Below are 19,300 nucleotides of genomic sequence, written 5' to 3' on the forward strand. Positions count from 1 at the left end.
TCTTCTTGTAGTATTTTGCTCAAAATGCTTTGCAGTGCTGGTTTTATTGCTGCGAATTCTTTTAGCTTTTGTTTATCGTGAAAGATTTTAATTTCATTGTCAAATCTGAAGCTTAATTTCGCTGGATACAGTATTCTTGGTTGGAATCCATTATTTTTCAGCGTTTGAAATACATTGTTCCAGGATCTTCTCGCTTTCAAAGTCTGTGATGAGAAACCAGTCGTTAACCTAATTGGTTTACCCCTGAATGTAATCTGCCTCTTTTCTCTCGTAGCTTTTAATATTCTCTCCTTCTTCTGTACGTTGGCTATCTTCATAATTATATGTCTTGGAGTTGGTCTATTATGGTTTTGAATGTTTGGGGTCCTGTAGGCTTCCAGGATTTGGCAATCCATTTCATCTTTCATCTCTGGGAAGTTTTCTAGAATTATTTCATTTAATATGCTGTCCATTCCTTTGGTTTGAGTCTCTGTGCCTTCTATCCCGATAGGTTTCCATATCTTAGCAAGGAATTTTTCTTTTTCTTTTTTTTTTTTAGCAGCCTAAATATATATATATATATATATATTTATTTATTTTTTAAAGAGAGAGAATTTTTTAATATTTATTTTTTAGTTTTCGGCAGATACAACATCTTTGTTTGTATGTGGTGCTGAGGATCGAACCCGGGCTGCACGCATGCCAGGCAAGCGCGCTACCGCTTGAGCCACATCCCCAGCCCAGCAAGGAATTTTTCAATTCGGTAAGGATTGATTGATTAGCACATGCTAGGTATTCAAATCACAAAGGGGAATAAAACACATTCTTTTCCCTAAACAACTTCCTGTTTTGGAGGGTGTGAATAAAGGAGAGCAAAGAAGAGAGGATGACCTGTTGTTATAAAACTTAATTCATTCTGTTAAGTGCTACACTAGTAGAAAAATTAAAAAAAAAACAATAGAGACAGAAGAGAACACAAATTAATAAAAAATATGTAAGACGTATGAAGAAAATTCTAAAGTTTTAATAATAAGAGATTTTTAAAAATACAAATATTATAAAGGTATTGTATAGATGTTAATTCTCTTCAAATCATTCTGTAGATTTATTTAATGCACATTAATTTGTAAGCCTTGGGTGCGGGGGGGGGGGTGTGAACATTTTTGACAACTTGACAAATTGCCTGAACAGTTCCTTTAGAAGAATATATCCGGCTGGGCATGGTTGTACATGCCTGTAATCCCAGCGCGTTGGGTTGTGGTGGAGGAAGGAGGATCATGAGTTCACAGCCAGTTTCAGCAACTTAGTGAGCCCCTGTCTCTAAATAAACTGTAAAAAGGGGCTGGGGACCCTAAAAAAATAACAAGATCATGGCATTTGCAGGCAAATGGATGGCATTAGAGCAGATTATGCTAAGTGAAGTTAGCCAATCCCTAAAAAACAAATACCGAATGTCTTCTCTGATATAAGGGAGGTGACTCAAAATGGGATAGGGAAGAAGAGCATGAGAAGGAGACTACCACTAAATAGGGAAGAGAGGTGGGAGGGAAAAAGAGGGAGAAGGGGTGTTGCACGGAAGATGGAAGGAGAACCTCATTATTATACAGAATACATATATGATGTTGTGATGAGAAAAAGAAAAAAAAGTGTGTCACATTAGATTGGATAGAGAGAAAGGATGGGAGAGGAGGGGAGGAGTAGGGAGGATAGGAAGGGCAGCAGAATAGAATTGACAATATGATTGATGTATGTACATTCCATGTATGTATTATATGTCAAAATTCATTCTGCTGTCATGTATGACTAAAAAGAAAGAAAGAAAGAAAGAAAGAAAGAAAGAAAGAAAGAAAGAAAGAAAGAAAGAAAGAAAGAAGAATTAAAAAGGGGGCGGGGTCTGGGGAGTTTGGCTCAGTGGTTAAGTGCCCTTGGCTTCAGTCCCTTGTACAGAAAAAAAGAATACATCCAACAGTTGGAAATTTTGAAACAGAAGGATAGTTGGTAGGCAATAGAGGGGAGAAGTATATTTAACACTGGATCTTCCAGATAGCAAAATATATTTGAAAGTTAGATTTGGCATTTGTTTTAGAATAAACAAATAAATAATTGGAACAGAACAGAAAGTTCAGAAACAGACCTGGATATGTGTGTATGTGTAATTTACATTCTCAACAGGAACATGCAAGTGTTCCCAGGTGAATATAGCTTGATATTAGAACACTTGCCTAACATGCCTGGGGCTGGGACCCTGTATTCATCTCTATTAACATATACACACATGAGTTCCAGTTCTTCCACATATTTACCAAACTTGGTATTGCCAACCTTTTAGTTTTTAGCTATTATAAAGTGTGTAGTCCTATCTCATTCTGGTTTTAATTTGCATTTTTTTTCCTTTTTTTTTTTTTTTTTTTTGCCTAGTACTGGGAAGCAGACCCAGGGCTTTGCATGTGTTAGGCAAGGGTTTTACCACTGAGCCACACCCCCATCCCTGATTTGCATTTTCTTAAGAGTAATGATGTTTATTGTGCACTGCATTTGTGAGTGTCTCTTTCAATTTGCTCATTCTTGTTGAGTTTTTGTTTGTTTGTTTGTTTTGGTTTGGGTACCAGAGATTTAACCCAGGGGTGCTGAGCTCTATCCCTCCTTTGCCATTTTTATTTTTTAGTTTGAGACAGGGTCTCACTTAGTTACTTAGGGCCTCACTTAGTTGCTGGCATTGAATTTGAGATCTGTCTCCCAAATTGCTGGTGTGTGTCACTACTCCTGGCTGTTAAGTTGTTTTTGTTGCTTGAGTCTTAAGGGTTATTTATGTATTAGGGATGTATTAGGGATGTAATACATATTAGGGATGTAATTCATTAATCGTGTATATGTATTACAATTACAAATCCAGCCTGTGTATAGCCTTTTGTTGTTGTTGTTGTTGTTGTGCTGAGGATTAAATCCAGGGTTTTGTACAAGCTAGACAAGCACTGTACTACTGGGCCACTTCCCCAGCTCCTTTTCTTTGTTCCTTTCTTCTTTTTTTAATGGTATCTAAGAGCAAAAGGTTGTTGTTCTTTTTTTTTTTTTTTACCCTCCTAGGTACTAGGGATTGAATTCAGTGCCTTGTATGTGGTAGGCAAGTGCTCTACTACTGAACTCTATCTCCAGTCCTTTTTTCTTTTCTTTTCTTTTCTTTTTTTTTTTTTTTGAAACAGGATCTCACTAAATTGCCCAGGCTGGCCTTGAACCTGGGGTCCTTTTCCTCAGCCTTCTGAGTAGCTAGGATCACAGATGTGCACCTCTGCATTTGGCAGAAGTTTGTAATTTTGATGAAGTTCAAATTATTGCATGTATTAATGGTATTATGTGTTTTTGAATTCAAAGTTTTTGTCTGTCTTTGGCAGGCACAATGCTAAAGTAACCACAAGGCCAGCCCCTTGTATAATTTCTATAAATGTTGGTAGGACCTGTGAATATGACAGAATTTTACTGCAATTTTACCTGACAGAAGTTTCATTGACATAATTTACTAAACAATTGACTTTGATTTAATTGGAAGGAAGATTATGTTGAGGGGTCTGACCTAATCACATAAATCCTTTAAATATAGGTTCAAAGGTCAGAGTTAAAAGAAGTCAAAGAATTTGAAGCATAAGAAGAATTTGACAAAAGGAAGATTTTTCTTTGCTGACTTTGAAGTTTTAAGAGACCACTTGTCAAGGATTGCAGGTGGCTCTAGATGGTAAGAATGGCCCCTGGCTGAAAAGTTGCAAAGACATAGGGACTTTTGTCCTACAACTATAAGGAACTGAATTCTACCACAATCATGTGAACTTAGAAGAGTTTCCCAAATGGTGATATGAACAAAATCTGGCAGACATCTTTAATTAATCCTTATGAGACCCTAAGCAGAGAATACAGCCCTGCTGGGCTTAGAATTCTGACTTCTACACTTAAGGTGATTTGTTAGAGGCAGGCTGTCACTGAGTTGCCTAGGCTGGCCTTGAGCTTGAGGTCCTTCTACTTCAGCTTTCTGAGTAGTTGGGATTATAGACATGTGCCATCCTGCCCAGCTGTAGATTTTTTTAACATTTTTCTGAGTACAAAATCGTATTCTCTAGTAAAGATAGTTTTAATACTTCTTTTTCTAGCTTTATATGTCTCTTTTAAAAATTTTTTCTCACCTTTTTTCTGATTTAGGAGTGGGATTTAATATTTCACCACTAAATATGATGTTGCTTTAAATTTTTCATAGATGGCTTTTTTTCAGTTCAACAAACTGTCTTATAATTCATAATTTGCTAAGAGGAGTTTATTTAGATTATTTGAATTTTACAGTCAGAGAACACAAAGTGTCCTTGCATTTTGAACTCAGGTATTTATGTTTTAGCCTTAAGTTATTTTCTAGATCAGGACATTTCTTTCTCTGTGTAGCATTTTTAATAAGTTCTTTAGACATATTTTCCAGTTTATCAATTCTTTCTTCAGCTGTGTCTTCTCTAGTGGTTAACTCATCTATGGAGTTTTATATTTTAGGATATATATATATATATATATAGTTTTATTTTGAAGTTCCATTTGGTTGTTTTGCTTTTTTCTTCTTTTTAAAAATATTTTATTCCTTATGGTGTTGATGTTTTTGTCTCTTTAATCATTTTTAATATAATTTTTTTCATTGTAGATAGCCACAATATATTTTTATTTATTTATTTTTATGTGATGTGGAGGATTGAACCCAGGGCCTTACACGTGTGAGGTAAGCGCTCTACTACAAGCTACAACCACACCCCTAATCATTGTTAATCATACTTATTTTGTAGTCCTTATGAGACTTTGATTTTTTTTGGATTCTGTGCATTTTGTGTTTGAGAGATTGTCTTTCCATATTTGTTTTACAAGATGTCCAGGAGCATTACAAGCATGGACCAATTTTGCTAATTTCCCTTCTGGAGGTTTCTGAATTATATGATAGAGTAAATTTAGTCCTCAAATTCATAAAAAAAAAACATCTCTGGTTTTTAGATTCTCAAGAAAAACATTTTCCTTCTCTTACCCACAGTTCAAACTGAGGCAGACAAGCTTTCTGATGTCCTGGTTCTTACAGGCGGATTTTTTCTAATCTATTTTCATCGAGAGCACAGGCCTTTGAGGGGTCTTGGGTCAAAATCACCATGTTTCTCAGGAGCCTTTTCAACTTTTTTCCTGCTTTCTGTCTTCTTTCCTCCTCCTTCTCCTCTTCTTCCCTTGATTATTCAAATGTCCTAACTAATGCTGCTGGACAATAGAGATGAGCTTATACTTCTAGCTCTGGCTTTTGGTTAACTTTTTGTTTTGTGCTGCTGGTGGTTTTCAGAGTATATTAGCATTGATCCAGCATTTCTAGATTTTAGTAACTGAAGAGTTTTAATAGACTTTCTAGGCTGCAGTGTTACTAGATTTAAAAAACATAATGCCATGTGCTTTTTAAAGATTGAGTTTAATATACAGAAATACTGGGTGTTGGCCAAAGTATAAAATTACTTCTTACCTATTCATTTATTAAATTCTATTTTAAAATAATAACTCGTCTTTAAAAAATAGATTAAGAGCCTGATTTTCCTGTCTGCTTCCTGAGGAAGCAAAAATGCAGAAATTTGTTGAATAGCAAGACCAGTAATTGCTATAGTAAGCCTAGGGCTTCTTGTCAAACGGAGTTTTTTAACAGTAGGAAATGGAACCATACCTGTGTCTCTAATTTACCACAAAGTCATTTTGTCTGTTTTTTTCATCTCTGAGGTAGGAAGCTTTACCATGTCAACAAACTGGCTTTCCCCATTTGTTTCATTCTTTAGTCAAACTCTTACTGGAAAGCCTCATTAACTGTGTGCTTTGGAAATTGTAATAATGTGACAGTTATGATACTTTCAAAGAGGACTTTTGAAACTTTCCATTCAGGTTCCTTTTGGAGAAAGCTCTTTTCCTTATGTGGCTCTTGACACCCGTGGGTTATAGCCTTTATTCAGCCAGTGAATGAGAGCATAGATTTTGGAGTTTTTAACATGTGGATTTGATTCAGTCTTATCACCTGCTAGTTGTTTGTGGACCAGTTAACTATTGTGTATGCCACAGTTTCTTCATCTGTAAGATCTGCATAGTGAAGTATCTATTCCTTGTGCTGTTTCAAAAACAAGGTTAAATAATGTACTTTGTGTAGTTTGACAATGCCTGACACATAAGTACTTAATAAATTATAGTTATTATTTTTCTGATCTTCAGTGAGCTGCTTTTGATGTGTTCTGGTTAATTTCACACTGCATTGCATCTTTCAAGATTTGACCAAGTGTCAAGAGATCCAAGAAGTAGCAGCACCCAGAAGGCAGAAATTAAGCAGTTATTAAAGCATTGAATAGTAGTGACCATTATTACTCATGCTCAAATTTTTAAATGGCAGCTCCATCTTTGTCTCAGCTTTTATTTAATACATTTTAAAATGTATTTTTCTCTTCTCCTTTTAAACCTTTTTATCAATTTCAACAATAAACTAAAAAAAGAAACCTATAAAGAAAGATCCAAATTAGTAGTATATGGGACTCCCTTTCTTGGTGGTAGGATTCTCTATGTTTTGAACCAGGGAAACACTTAAAGACCCTTTTGCTTATAGTGTTCTTTTTTTTAATATTTATTTTTTAGTTGTAGGTGGACACACAATTTTATTTTTATGTGGTGCTGAGGATCGAACCCAGTGCCTCACACGTGCTAGGCGAGCACTCTACCACTGAGTCACAACCCCAGCCCTCTTATAGTGATCTTGATATTCTAGTAGGCTCTATGAATATTAAGGCGTAGACCTTTTCCTTAAGGCTCTTACTGTTAGGTGGGAGACACTGTAAACTATTAAAGCAGTTTGTGCCATGTATTGTTGGTCTTTTCTAAAAGTACTTTGCTGTAAGCAATGATTGACTTTGGTAGCTAAGGGAAAGAAAGTAATTGAGACAACTGGAGTTCTGGCTTAGACAGATGTAGACCAGGGTTGGCAAACTAGGACCTAGCAGCAGCTAGGTTTTTGTTGTTGTTTTTTTTGTTTTGTTTTGTTTTTTGTTGCTAGTTTTGCATAGCCCACAAACTCAAGAGTTGTTTTTACATCTTTAAATGGTTGAGGAAAACATCAAAAGAAGAGTAATATTTTGTGCTGTGGAGATTATATAAAATTCACATTTCAGTGTTCCTAAATGGTTTTACTGGAATACAGCAATGCTGAAATTTTACATATTGTCTTATGGCTGCTTTTGTGCTGAGTGATCATAACAGGCTGTGTGACCTGCAAAGCCAAAAGTTTCCTATGTTACAGAAAAGGTTTGCTGACTCCTTGAATAGATTGCAATTTATTCACTGAGATAAGCAGTTAAGGAGGAAGAGATGTAGGAGAAAAACATTTCTATGAGTGTTGATCATTTGAATCAGAGATATGCAGGTGTAGAAGGCAAGGGCATGTATCTGAGTCTGAAGAGCTTGAGATTAGAGATAGATGTGAGAAGAAGGGATGAAATTAAGCCTGGAAGGAAAAGTGATTCTCATCCCGGCTACACATTGGAATCACCTGAGGCACCTAAAAACAAAGTGGAACCGACATTGTCAGTGGACCCCTACACCAAGATCATAATGTACCTGCCCCCAGGGAAGAAGTGTGTGACTTGGGCACCAGAAATTTTTTTTTTCTTTAAGTTTCCTGCCAATTCTGTTATGCAGTCAGCTTTGAGAACTATTGGAATAGAGAAGGTTGAAGATGGAAATCTAGGAAACACTTAACATTTAAGAGCAGTTCTAGGTACTTTTGCAGAGAAGAAAAGTTGTTGATGGAGTGCTGATGGGAGTGGTCAGATCCTGAAGTTTGGGAAAATTAAGAATCTCTTTTGCAGATCATTGTTTGACTCAGCCAAGAGCAGTTTTTGTAGAAGCCAAGTGAGGATGTGTGTCAAAGGGCAGCAGTTTGAGGTAGAGGTAGAAAGGCACTTAAGTGTAAACTATTGAAAAGAGTGAAGGGAAAAGAAAGTGGGAGAAAGTGATAGCTGGACTGGGGAAGAATTAGGGGTATAGTTTGTTCAAAAGAGAAGTCTCTTAGTTTGATACAACTCAGGGAGTCAGCATTCAAGGAACAGGGAGTACTTGATGCTACCATTCAGTTTTCATAGAATGAAGGAGCTAGATTTTGATTAATTTTTGGAATAATCTTAATATTATAGCCTCTTTGGAATTATATACTTAATGTTCTTTCTGCATTTGGATAGATCACCAGTGTATCTGAAAAGAGAAATGGACCCAGGCAGTGAGAAACATAGCTAACAACTGTTCTTTGCTGACCCAGTCAGTCACTCTGGGGCATTGGTCTCATCTGTGAAAACAGGAGCATTAACTGAATGGGCTGCATGGTCTTTTCTAAAAGCCTTTAATTTAAACTAGTACAACTTCTAATTAAATAAATGAGGAAATGTCTGTGAAGCCCATAGTTGTATTAGTACCTGGGCATTTGCTTTTTTTGAAGAACATCAGCAGATTGGTTATATTCATTCTTCTGTGAATTTGTGGACATTGTATACAAAGTATACCAATTTAGCTTGCCATTAGAACATTTCTGTAGAGAAAAATCTAGTTTAAACTCTTACTTTCATTTTTTTTTTAAATGTGTAAGTAGAAGATGGTCATTATGGAAAACTTAGTACTGAATTCTAACTTGAATTGGTAATATTTTGGTTTTTTATTGGGAGTTCCTCTCTCCCCAGGGGCAGTATTTGTTTCTCCATCCATGTGCAGGTTCTTTTTTTCTTAAAAAAATATATATATATATATATATATATATATATATAAATAGTTTTAGGTGAATACAATATCTTTATTTTATTTTTATGTGGTGCTGAGGGTTGAACCTCATGCATACCAGGAGAGCACTCTACCACTGAGCCACAACCCCAGCTTCCACGTACACATTATTAATTGATGTCTAAAGCTGGGCATGGTGGCACATGCCTATAATTCCAGCAATCTGGAGGCTGAGGCAGGAGTGCAAGTTTGAAGCCAGCCTCAGCAAATTAGGAGTCCTTAAGCAATTTAATAAGACCCTGTCTCAAAATAAAAAGGGCTGGGGATGTAACTCAGTGGTAAAGTTCCACGGGGTTCAAACCCTAAATCAAAAAAAAAAATAAAATTATGCGCCAGTGGAGTTCCCTAGGAAGCACACTGAGGTGGAGGGAAGGAAGCAGGTTTGGGTGCTGAGAAACATCAAACTGTAATTCACACCTTACAAAGTCTCTGCCTGCCCAGATTGCCTGATAGAGAAAGGCCACTGGGCTGGAATGGATGGTTGCTTGTACCACCACATTGCCCAGTCATTGGGCATTCTTGAGGACAGGGTGACCTCTGCTAAAAGCTGAGGCAGAGTCTAAAGAAACTAACAGAAGGAAGCTGTCAGCTAACCACATCCATGCAGCTGGATCGCATGTCCTTTCTTGAAGAGGGATTTGCTTGTTGTATCTGTGTCTGCCATGAAATAAAATTTTGTGTCTGGCCTTTTCTCTTTAACATGTGGATTATTCTGTGGTTATTGTGCATGCATTTTAAAAGTGTATAATATCTCAACATGTATTTGGTTTATATGTATACCTTCTGTAGGTTGCAAAATTTTTCATATTAGTAAAAATAACAGTGGTGAGATCTTTATATAAGGCTTTTTACAAGGTATTTAGGATTATTTTATCAGAACAGTTTTAGAAACAAAATAGATCATTCTTAAGACCTTTCATGTTGAAAAGGGTGGTTATATCCAGTGTTAGTACAGGATATGAGCATTATGACCTATAGCATTAGGCCCTCAGTAGCCTTGAATTTTGTTTTCTTATTCTTGGCTAATTCATAGCTGAAAATGACATCTGCATTTCTGATCTGTGGTCTCATATGGTGTTTAGTGGGCTTTGAATTGAAGGATGTCTTAACTCAATCCTGCATCCAAAAAGATGGGAGAAGTTAATGAATAAATGAGGGCTCTGGAAATCAGATTGATTGGATTTAAATTTTCTGTCTTCCGTTTGCCACTTTGTGACCTTGGGCAAGTCTTGGTATATCAACTTATTCATCTGAATACTGGGGGTAATAATAATTTATTGTAGGACTGTTTTGAGGATTAAAGGAGGTAGAATATATAAAAACACTTAGTATGGGCTATGACCCATTGCATATACTCAAATATTGGGTTTTATTAGAATATTGGTTATTTTACTGTCTCACTAATTAGGAAAGAACATGTTATTCAAACTTCAAAAAAAATAAAAAATCTAAGGCTTATAATGGATAATAGATATGTCTTGGATCATTGAGCTAAATAAATTGCAGAACTCAGACCTGAAAGTGGGTCTTTATTCAGTGCAGAGTTTTTCAGCCTGTTTACATTTGGAGGCTAGAAAATTCATTGTTACAGAGGGCCGTCCTGTAATTTGTAAGATGTTTAGCAGCATAGACCTCTAGATATAAGAGCACAACCCCCTGCCTTCAGTTATGACAATCAAAACTAACTTGAGACATTGTCAGAAGTCCCCTCCTGGGTTGGGGTGGGAGGTGGGGTGGAGTAGCTAATGGTACATGGTACATAAATGATGCTGTAATGACATTGTCCTAAGTTTTGGGAAAAGGGAATGATAATGATGTTCCATCCTGTTCCCATGGAAAGTCCTATTCTCATGAGCTCTTCAGTGATATGAACTATTTAAGATGGAGCTTTGTTCTGTGGCTTCTAGAATTTTAAGCACACTTCTGTTGGACATCTTGTAAGAGTTTACACCTTTCCCTGGAATAGTCCATGGTGTCTAATAGGGCTATTTTATATCTCCTTCCCACCTGCTGCCAGTACCAAGGATTGAACCCAGAGGCACTTAACCACTGAGCAACATCCCGGGCCCTTTTTAAAATTTTTATTTGGAGACAGGGTCTAGCTAGGTTGCTTAGAGGCCATTTTATATTTCTAAATTTTTTGTTTGTTTGTTTTTCAATGTTGCAGGTAGCACAGCTTTAAAAAGGGTATTTATGGAATTCCAATGAGCGGTGATGGATGATGCAGTTCAAATAACTAAGGTAAGAAAAATAAAACCAAAACTGTGGGAAGGCCTTGTCAGACAAGTTAATGTCTTCACAAAAAAAGGCTTAAAACCAGGCTCTTTCCCACTCTGTTTTGTTTTCAAGCTGTAAAAGTAGCTTATTTTTTTCATGATTAAAAGTATAATTATAATCCTTCAAGATGATGTTGTCAATGTGGTCATGTATCAGAATCACGACCTTAAAAAAGAAGAAAAGACCAAAATAAATATCCTGCCGTCCTGCCCTTATTGAACTAAAGCTTCTATGGGTAGATGACAGCTGAACTCCAGGTTTTACTGGGCGTGTCAACCATTACTACAGCTTTGGAGAACTGTTTGGCAATATTCACTAAAGTTAATATAGTAAGATACATGAATGCAGTAACCCAGGAATTCTACTCCCAGGTATTTGCCCTTGAGAAATGAAAACATGTCCACACAAAGATATATAAATATTCAACTGCAGCTTTATTTGTAATAGCTGAAAACAATGGAAATAAATGTCCCAAAACACAAATAGATCATAAATTGTAATGTGTTTATACAATAGAATTCTACTTAGCAATTTAAAGGAGTAAAACTAACAATATATAATGTGTTTGAATCTCATAGACCTAATGTTGAGTGAAAGAAGTCAGAAACATACAAATACAAATAGATGTAGTTCATTTATCAGGTAAAACTAAACTATAGAAGTCAGGTTAATGGCTCCTCTGGCCAGAGGTTCAGAGTGGAAGGAGATATGTATGAGGGAGCCCCTGCTGCACTAAAAGCATTTTCTATGTTAATGTGTACATTTACATATTTATTTTTTATTTTCTTGTAATAGAATATACTATCATAAAATTTATCATTTTAAGTATTAAATTTTAAGTGTACTATTTACTGGAATTAAGTACATTCACATTGTTGTGAAGCCATTTACCACCATCCATTCATTTCCCCAACTGAAATTCTCTACCCATTAAACTACAAATCCTGATTCCTCATGTTCCCCAGTCTCTGGCAACGACTAGTCTATTTCCTGTCCTTATAAGTTTTGACTACTCTGGGTACCTCATATAAACGTAGTCACAGGGGCTGGAGTTGTGGCTCAGACGTAGAGCGCTCGCCTAGCATGGGCGAAGCCCTGGGTTCGAGCTTCAGCACCACATAAAAATAAATAAATTAATTAAAGATATTGTATCCAACTACAACAAAAAAATAAATATTAAAAAACAACAACAATAAACATAGTCACAGAATATCTGTCGTTTTGTCTGGCTTATACCGCTTACCATATGGCATGCATGCTCTCTCTCTCTCCACAGAAAAAAAATTGTACTCTTTCATACTGGGGATTGAACTACTGAAATACAACCAGATTCTTTTTTTAATTTAATTTAATTTTTTAAATTTTGAGACGGGCTTGCCAAGTTGCTGAGACTGACCTCAAACTTGTGATTTTCCTGCCTTAGCCACTGGGATTACAGGTGTGCACCACTGTACTTGGCAGCATAGTGTTTTTAAGGATTATCTATGTTGTAGCATGTGTAAGAATTTCATTGGAATATTTTTATATGGCATATATCACATTTTCTTTATCTGTTCATCTATTGATGGACATTTGGGTTGCTTCCACCTTTTGGCTCTTGTGACTAATGCTTTTCTGAACATGGGTGTACAAACATCTGTGCAAGTCTCCATTTCAGTCCTTCTGAATATATATTTAGAAGTGGAATTGCTGGATCATATGGCAATTCTCTGATCCAGCAGTTTTGGGAGGGACCACTGTGCTGTTTTCCACAGTGCCTTAGCATTTTATATTCTTCTCAGTATTATTACTTTTTAATGGGCTTTGTAATGCTAGATTATGTGTTTATGCTTTTTTTTTTTTTTGTGTGTGTGTGTGTGTGTGTGTGTGTGTGTGTGTAAACCTTTTTGAAAAATTAGCTTAACAGTTTTGCCTCTTCAGTATGGAAGATGGTGATTTAACTTTTGACACAGTTTTGTCTAATATGAAAGATGAGGATTTACCTCACATTATCCATCCATTTGATTTTGCATAAGTTTTTGTTCTTCTGCTGTTTATTAGTACCTTTCACGTACACTTTTCCACTTTTTGTTAACCTCTTCATCCTGTCCTCTGAACACAGACAAACCTTTCATGGTCTGTCGGTAAGTTCTCTCAAAATTGAAAGCTGTTAAGCGGTATTCACATTGTAGTTAGCCAATATTGTGAGGCCAAGCAGTGTTTTCTGGGTTTATATTTCTTTCTTTGTAGGTTTAATATTTGAACCCTTGGCTACTAAAAGGAGAAAATTAAAAAATGATTTCTCTTTTTGAAACTGTCAGTTGCTTTTAGTCATACTATATATTTCATATTTGACTATAACTTTCTCATACAATTTTTACCCCTGGAGTTTCTAATTTTCTTTTGTTTTTGTCTGTTTGCCTATTAGGATCTTACTTTCCCCCAAGTTCACGATCATACAACCTAATCTTTTAAGACTTGTCCACACCATCCACTGTAGCTCAAGTGTGGTCTAGTCATATACTGAATTCTAGGCCAATCTGGACTTTTTTTTTTAGGCTGTCTACCTGTAGTTCAGCCCATAAGAGGGACCAAATTATGAAAGGCTTCCTTTTCGGGCCAAATATTTTGAAATAAATAATTTATTTAATGTGAAACCATGAGTAGACTCCTGAGAGTGGGATTGGAGGGATGTTAGTTGAATTGGAACTCAGAAGAAGGCCGGACTAGTTCAGTGCTATAGAAAATACAGACTCTGAAGTCCCCATCTAAGAAACCTGAAACCATAATCTTCAGACTGGAGACCCAAGACTCTAATAGAAGCTTTTTTCTCTCCTACCCTGTGATTCTGATGATCAGCTTACTTTGGATAACACTGAGTGTGAGTTACATTTTCAGTTTTTAATGTGTGTGTATATGGCGGGGGAGGTACCAGGGATTGAACTCAGGAACACTTGACCGCCAAGCCACATCCCCAGCCCTGTTTTATATTTTATTTAGATACAGTGTCTCACTGAGTTGCTTAACACCTCCCTTTTGCTGAGGCTGGCTTTGAACTCAAAATCCTCCTGCTTCAGCCTCCTGAGCTCCTGGGATTACACTGTGCCCAGCCAGCATTTTCAGTTCTTTGAAGAAACTTCACACTGTTTTCCATAATGGCTATACTAATTTACAACCCTACCTATTTATGCTTTATTGGTAAAAGTTCATCATTAAACATGTTTTGCTAATATTTCCTCCCAGTCTGTGTCATGTCTTTCATTCTCTTAAAATCTTTTTTACATACCTGATTTTTAAAAGTGATAAAAGTTTAATTTGTAAATTTATGAGTTTATGTGGGTCTTGGTTTATTGTGATGTCTAAAAACTGTCTAACCCTGGGTCACAAAGATTTTTCCTTATGTTTTCTCAAAGCTTTTTTAAGTTTTATATATTGTTTACAAATGTATAATTCTGTTTTATATTTAGGTCAATTTGAGTTAATTCTTATACAATTTATAAGACTTTTGTTAAGATTCTTACTTTGTCTATGGAAGTCCACTTGTTCCAGCCCCATTTATTGAAAAGGCCACCCATAGCCCTATTTTGCATTTTATTAAGAGACAGGGTCTCACGGAGTTGCTTATCACCTTGCTTTTCTTTAGGCTGTCTTTAAACTTGTGATCCTATTCTCCTGTCTCAGCCTTTCAAGCCGCTGGGATTACAGGTGTGCACCACCACATCTCGGCCCAACTTTGCTACTTTTTAGTATCATTTTAGCTATTCTAATCCCTTTGTTTTTCCATATAAATTTTAGAATTAATTTGTGTCTGAATAAGCATCAATTGTATTTTAAATCTAAACATTATTCTGGGGAGAACTGATATCTATATAATGTTGAGATAGTTAAAATGTGAACATAATATATCCTTCTACTTACTTAGGTCTAATTTTATTTGTTACCGTGTTTTATTATATTTATACCTATGTATTTCCTATTTTGGGGAGTGATTATAAATGATATTGTGTTCTTAAGATTTGTTTTCGATTGGTCATTGCTAGAACATGAAAATACTTGTAATCTGTAGAAACTTTATTCCCTTATCTTGCCATATTGTACTGGTAAGGACTTCTGGTACTCTATCAAATAAGAGTGGTGAAAATGAACATCTGGTCATGTTCACAATTTTAAGGGTGAAATATTCAGATTTGGGGGGTTTTTGTAGATGCCTTTTGTCAGGTAGAAGATTTATTTTTTCTTCTATTTCTACTTTACTGAGGATTTTGGGATTTTATAATACTTTATTTTTGTGAATGGGTGTTTGTACCAAATGCCTTTTTTTTTTTTTTTTTTTTTTAAGGGCAGCCAGGCTTTTTATTTATTTTTATGTGGTGCTGAGGATCAAACCCAGGGCCTCACACATGCCAGGTGAGCGCAATGTACCAAATGCCTTTTTGCATAGATTGATATGATTATATGGGGCTTTTTCTTTATTTGTTTGTATTGATTTTTTTAAGAGATTTTTTTTAACCTTTATTTTGTTTATTTGTTTTTATGTGGTGCTGAGGATTGAACCCAGGGCCTCGCACGTGCTAGGTGAGCGCTCTACCGCTGAGCCACAACCTCAGCCCCTTGATTTTTTTTTAATTCAATCAGTTTTGCGTTCTTGAGATAAATCCCACTTGGCATGCTCTGTTGTCTTTTTACCTATTCTAGTATTTCCTTTGGTGATGTGCTGAGGATTTTTGTGTCTGTTTCAAGAGGGAAATTGGTCCGTAGTTTACTGTTTGGTTTTGTTATCAGAATAGTCTGTTTTTAAAAAAATAATAACTGGGAAATGTTCCCTTCTGTTTTTTTGGAAGAGATTATGTAGAGTTGGGTAGAATTTGCCAGTAAAGCCATCTGGGCCTGATGACTTATTTTACAGGAGTTGAAGCATTTCTTTTAAAAGTCATAGGAATTTTGGATTTTGGAAGTTGTGATTTTCAAAGAATTAGTCTATTTTGTTTAAGTTGTTGTATTTCTGAATGAGAGATTTCTGTTTTTGTTAGTGCTGGAGATTGGACCAGGGATGCTCTACCACTGATCTTCCTTCCTTCCTTCCTTCCTTCCTTCCTTCCTTCCTTCCTTCCTTCCTTCGTTCCTTCCTTTCTTTCATATTTATTTTTTAGTTGTAGTTGCACCCAGTACCTTTATTTATATGTGGTGCTGAGGATTGAACCCAGGGCCTTACACATGCTAGGCAAGCGCTCTACCACTGAGCCACAACCCCAGCCCCAGCTGTCTTTCTTGTTGAGACAGGATTTCTTTAAATTGTCCAGGCTGGCTATGAACTTGTTAACCTCCTTCAGCCTCCACAGGCCTATAGGTTTGTGCCACCATGCCCAGCACAAAAATTATTTATCATTTCTTCTTCTTCCTTCCTCCTCCTCCTCCTCCTCCTCCTCCTTAGAGAGAGAGAGAGACAGAGAGAGAGAGAGAGAGAGAGAGAATTTTTTTTAATATTTATTTTTTAGTTTTCGGTGGACACAACATCTTTATTTTTATGTGGTGCTGAGAATGGAGCCCAGTGCCCCGCGCATGCCAGGCAACTGTTTTACCGCTTGAGCCACATCCCCAGCCCACCTCTTCTTCTTTTAATGCCTGTGATATTAATACTGAAATACATCCTTTTCTTTCTTTCTTTCTTTTTTTGTTTTTTGTTTTGCAATACTAGGAATCGAACACAATGCCTTGTGCATGCAAGACAAATGCCTCATCACTAAGCTATAGCCCAGCCTGAAATGTCTTCTTTTCAAATTACGAAGATTTGTTTTATGAGCCAGCATGTTGTCTATGTTGGTAGATGTTCTATGAGCACTTGAAAAGAACGTATAGCCTGCTGTGGGTTAGATCTTATTGGTTGATGGTGTTCATTTCTCCTGTATCCTTACAGATTTTCTGTCTAGTGGTTCTGTCCATTACTAAAAAAGGAGTTATTAAACTCCCAACCACAATTGTTGGTTTGTTTCTTTTTTTAATTCTGTCAGGTTTTGCTTCACATGTTTTGTAACTCTGTTCTTTCATGCATACAAATTTGGAATTTTTAAGTCTTCTTAGTGAATTGACCCTTTTTTTTTAAAGAGACAGAGAGAGAGAGAATTTTTTAATATTTATTTTGTAGTTTTCTGCGGACACAACATCTTTGTTTGTATGTGGTGCTGAGGATAGAACCCGGGCCGCACGCATGCCAGGCGAGCGCGTTACCGCTTGAGCCACATCCCCAGCTCCTAACTGACCCTTTTATCATTATGTATTGTTTCTTTGTCCTTGATAATATTCCTTGCTCTGAAGAATGTCACATAATAATATAACTATGTCACCTCATCTTAGATTAGTGTTTGAATGCTATATCTTCATCCATTTTTTGAAAATTAATAGACTTTTAAAAAAGCAGTTTTAGGTGTATGGAAAAATTGAAAAGTATAGAGAATTCCCATATATAACCTCACTTCTGTTCCATACTCCTACATCCCCTCTTTGCATTTGTGTAGTAGATTTTTTGGAGAGAGTGTGGGTACAAGGGATTGAACCCAAAGGGGTTCAACCACTGAGCAACATTCCCAGCCCTTTTTTATTTTTTATTCTGAGACAGGGTCACAATAAATTGCTTCGGGCCTCACTAAGTTGCTGAGGCTGGCTTTGAACTTATGATTCTCCTGCCTCAGTCTCCTGGGCCACTGCACCTAGCTCATGTGGTAGATTTTTTTTTTTCCCATTAGTCATCCAGCGTTGATAGATGATTACTAACTAAAGGTCACAGTATATGTCAGATTTTATTATTTTTGTTCTACATTCTACCAGTTTGGACTAGTGTATAATTACATATACCCACCATTGTAGTATCTTACAGAATAATTTCACTGCAGTAAAAGTCCCCTGTTTTCCATCTAGTCATCCCTGCCATTCCTTTCTCTGAAGGAGGATTTAGTATACAGATTTTAAAAGTTCATTTCTCTAGCTCCCTCCTCACCATAATTCTCTCTTGAGTATGGTTGTGCTGGAGTTGGTTCTCTCTTTGATTTTCCAGCCTGGAGATGGAAGACAGCTCCACCCATGTTCTCCACAGATGCAACATGATTGCAACAATTCTGCCCCACAGTGCCTGATGGTGGTGTGGTGGTGGGGAGCCTCTTTTTTTCCTGTGTGTCTGAAATAGGGCAAGAATGGTCAAAATGGTTTTGCCCTTTTGTGCTGCCCCTTTCTTGGTCTTTTGTCTAGAGAAAAAGCAGACTTTTCTTGCCACTTTCTTTTCTGTGCTTATTCATGTTTTCAGGTGTGGACTTTTCTAAAGTTGAGGCTAGGACATATTAGAAGTCAAATGAAATAAAACAAGAGATAGGGAACTTCTTGTTTCAATGGTCTTTGTGTCCTGTGGCTCCTAGCCAGTCCTTTCTTTTTTCTACCTTTCATAATCCTTGAGTTGTTTCATAAATTTTATTCATGGTTTTGGTTGTAATTATGGGAGTAATAAGGTAGAATATTCTTAATCCATCTTTCCTGAATGGTAAAGATGGATTAAGAATATTCTTTGCAGTTTTAAATTATGAAGTTTATACTCAGTTTCATTAGGTTTTTTTTTTTTTTTAACCTATATGCTTTTTCCCTGAGAGCTTTCCTTCACAAACCTGTTTCTTTTCCTTTGTTCCCTTACTCATTAAATGGCACCTTCTTGGTAAACCAGAAACCCAGAAAGAGTAGCATCTCACACCTACCTCTCCTACCACATGAGCAAGTCCACTATCAAGTTCTTGCAGCTTATCGCATAAATATCTTCCTACTTGTATCCATCAGTAACCTAATCATCTAGTAGTGCTGCCAACATTGCTACTCTGCCCTCTCGACTCAGCTAAAGTTTTCATTCCAAAATACAGGGATTTACATTCTTCAAGGACTTCTTAATCCTTGGAAAAGAAGAAAAATTCTTGTGTGGTCCTGCTCTGCATACATCTCCAGCCTCGCCTGGCACCATGTTCCTGTTCACTTTGTGCTCCAGACACAATGACTTCTTTCAGTGGCTTCTGCCCTCTCTGTGGCCTCTGACTAAAAAGAAGTTCCCTGACTACCTGACTCCTGTTCATCTTTTACATCTTAGCTCAAGGGTTGGTGCCTAAGGGAGGCCTTGGCTGAGCTCCCTGACTAGGTTAAAAAAAAAAAAATTCTTAGATAGGCTCTTAGAGTCCTCTAATTCTCTTTCCTTGTCACATTT

At 36.6% G+C, this 19,300-nt stretch overlaps 1 protein-coding gene across 3 annotated transcripts in view; it reads left to right on the plus strand.

The window, feature by feature from the left end:
• Window positions 1–19,300, plus strand: part of PTPRA (protein tyrosine phosphatase receptor type A) — a 132,352-nt gene that overhangs the window by 36,467 nt on the left and 76,585 nt on the right. For 2 of the 3 annotated variants that reach the window (XM_081293147.1, XM_081293148.1), the window contains exon 2: window positions 10,985–11,058. The exons of the other annotated variant lie outside the window; for it this stretch is intronic. In XM_081293147.1, the coding sequence (XP_081149273.1) occupies window positions 11,032–11,058 (27 nt within the window). In that variant the 5' untranslated portion in view covers window positions 10,985–11,031. The remainder of the gene's footprint in view (window positions 1–10,984; window positions 11,059–19,300) is intronic. 3 annotated transcript variants of the gene reach the window in all.

The sequence above is a fragment of the Spermophilus citellus genome (genome assembly GCF_964194105.1).
Source record: "Spermophilus citellus genome assembly, chromosome: 4".
Lineage (NCBI taxonomy): Eukaryota > Metazoa > Chordata > Mammalia > Rodentia > Sciuridae > Spermophilus > Spermophilus citellus.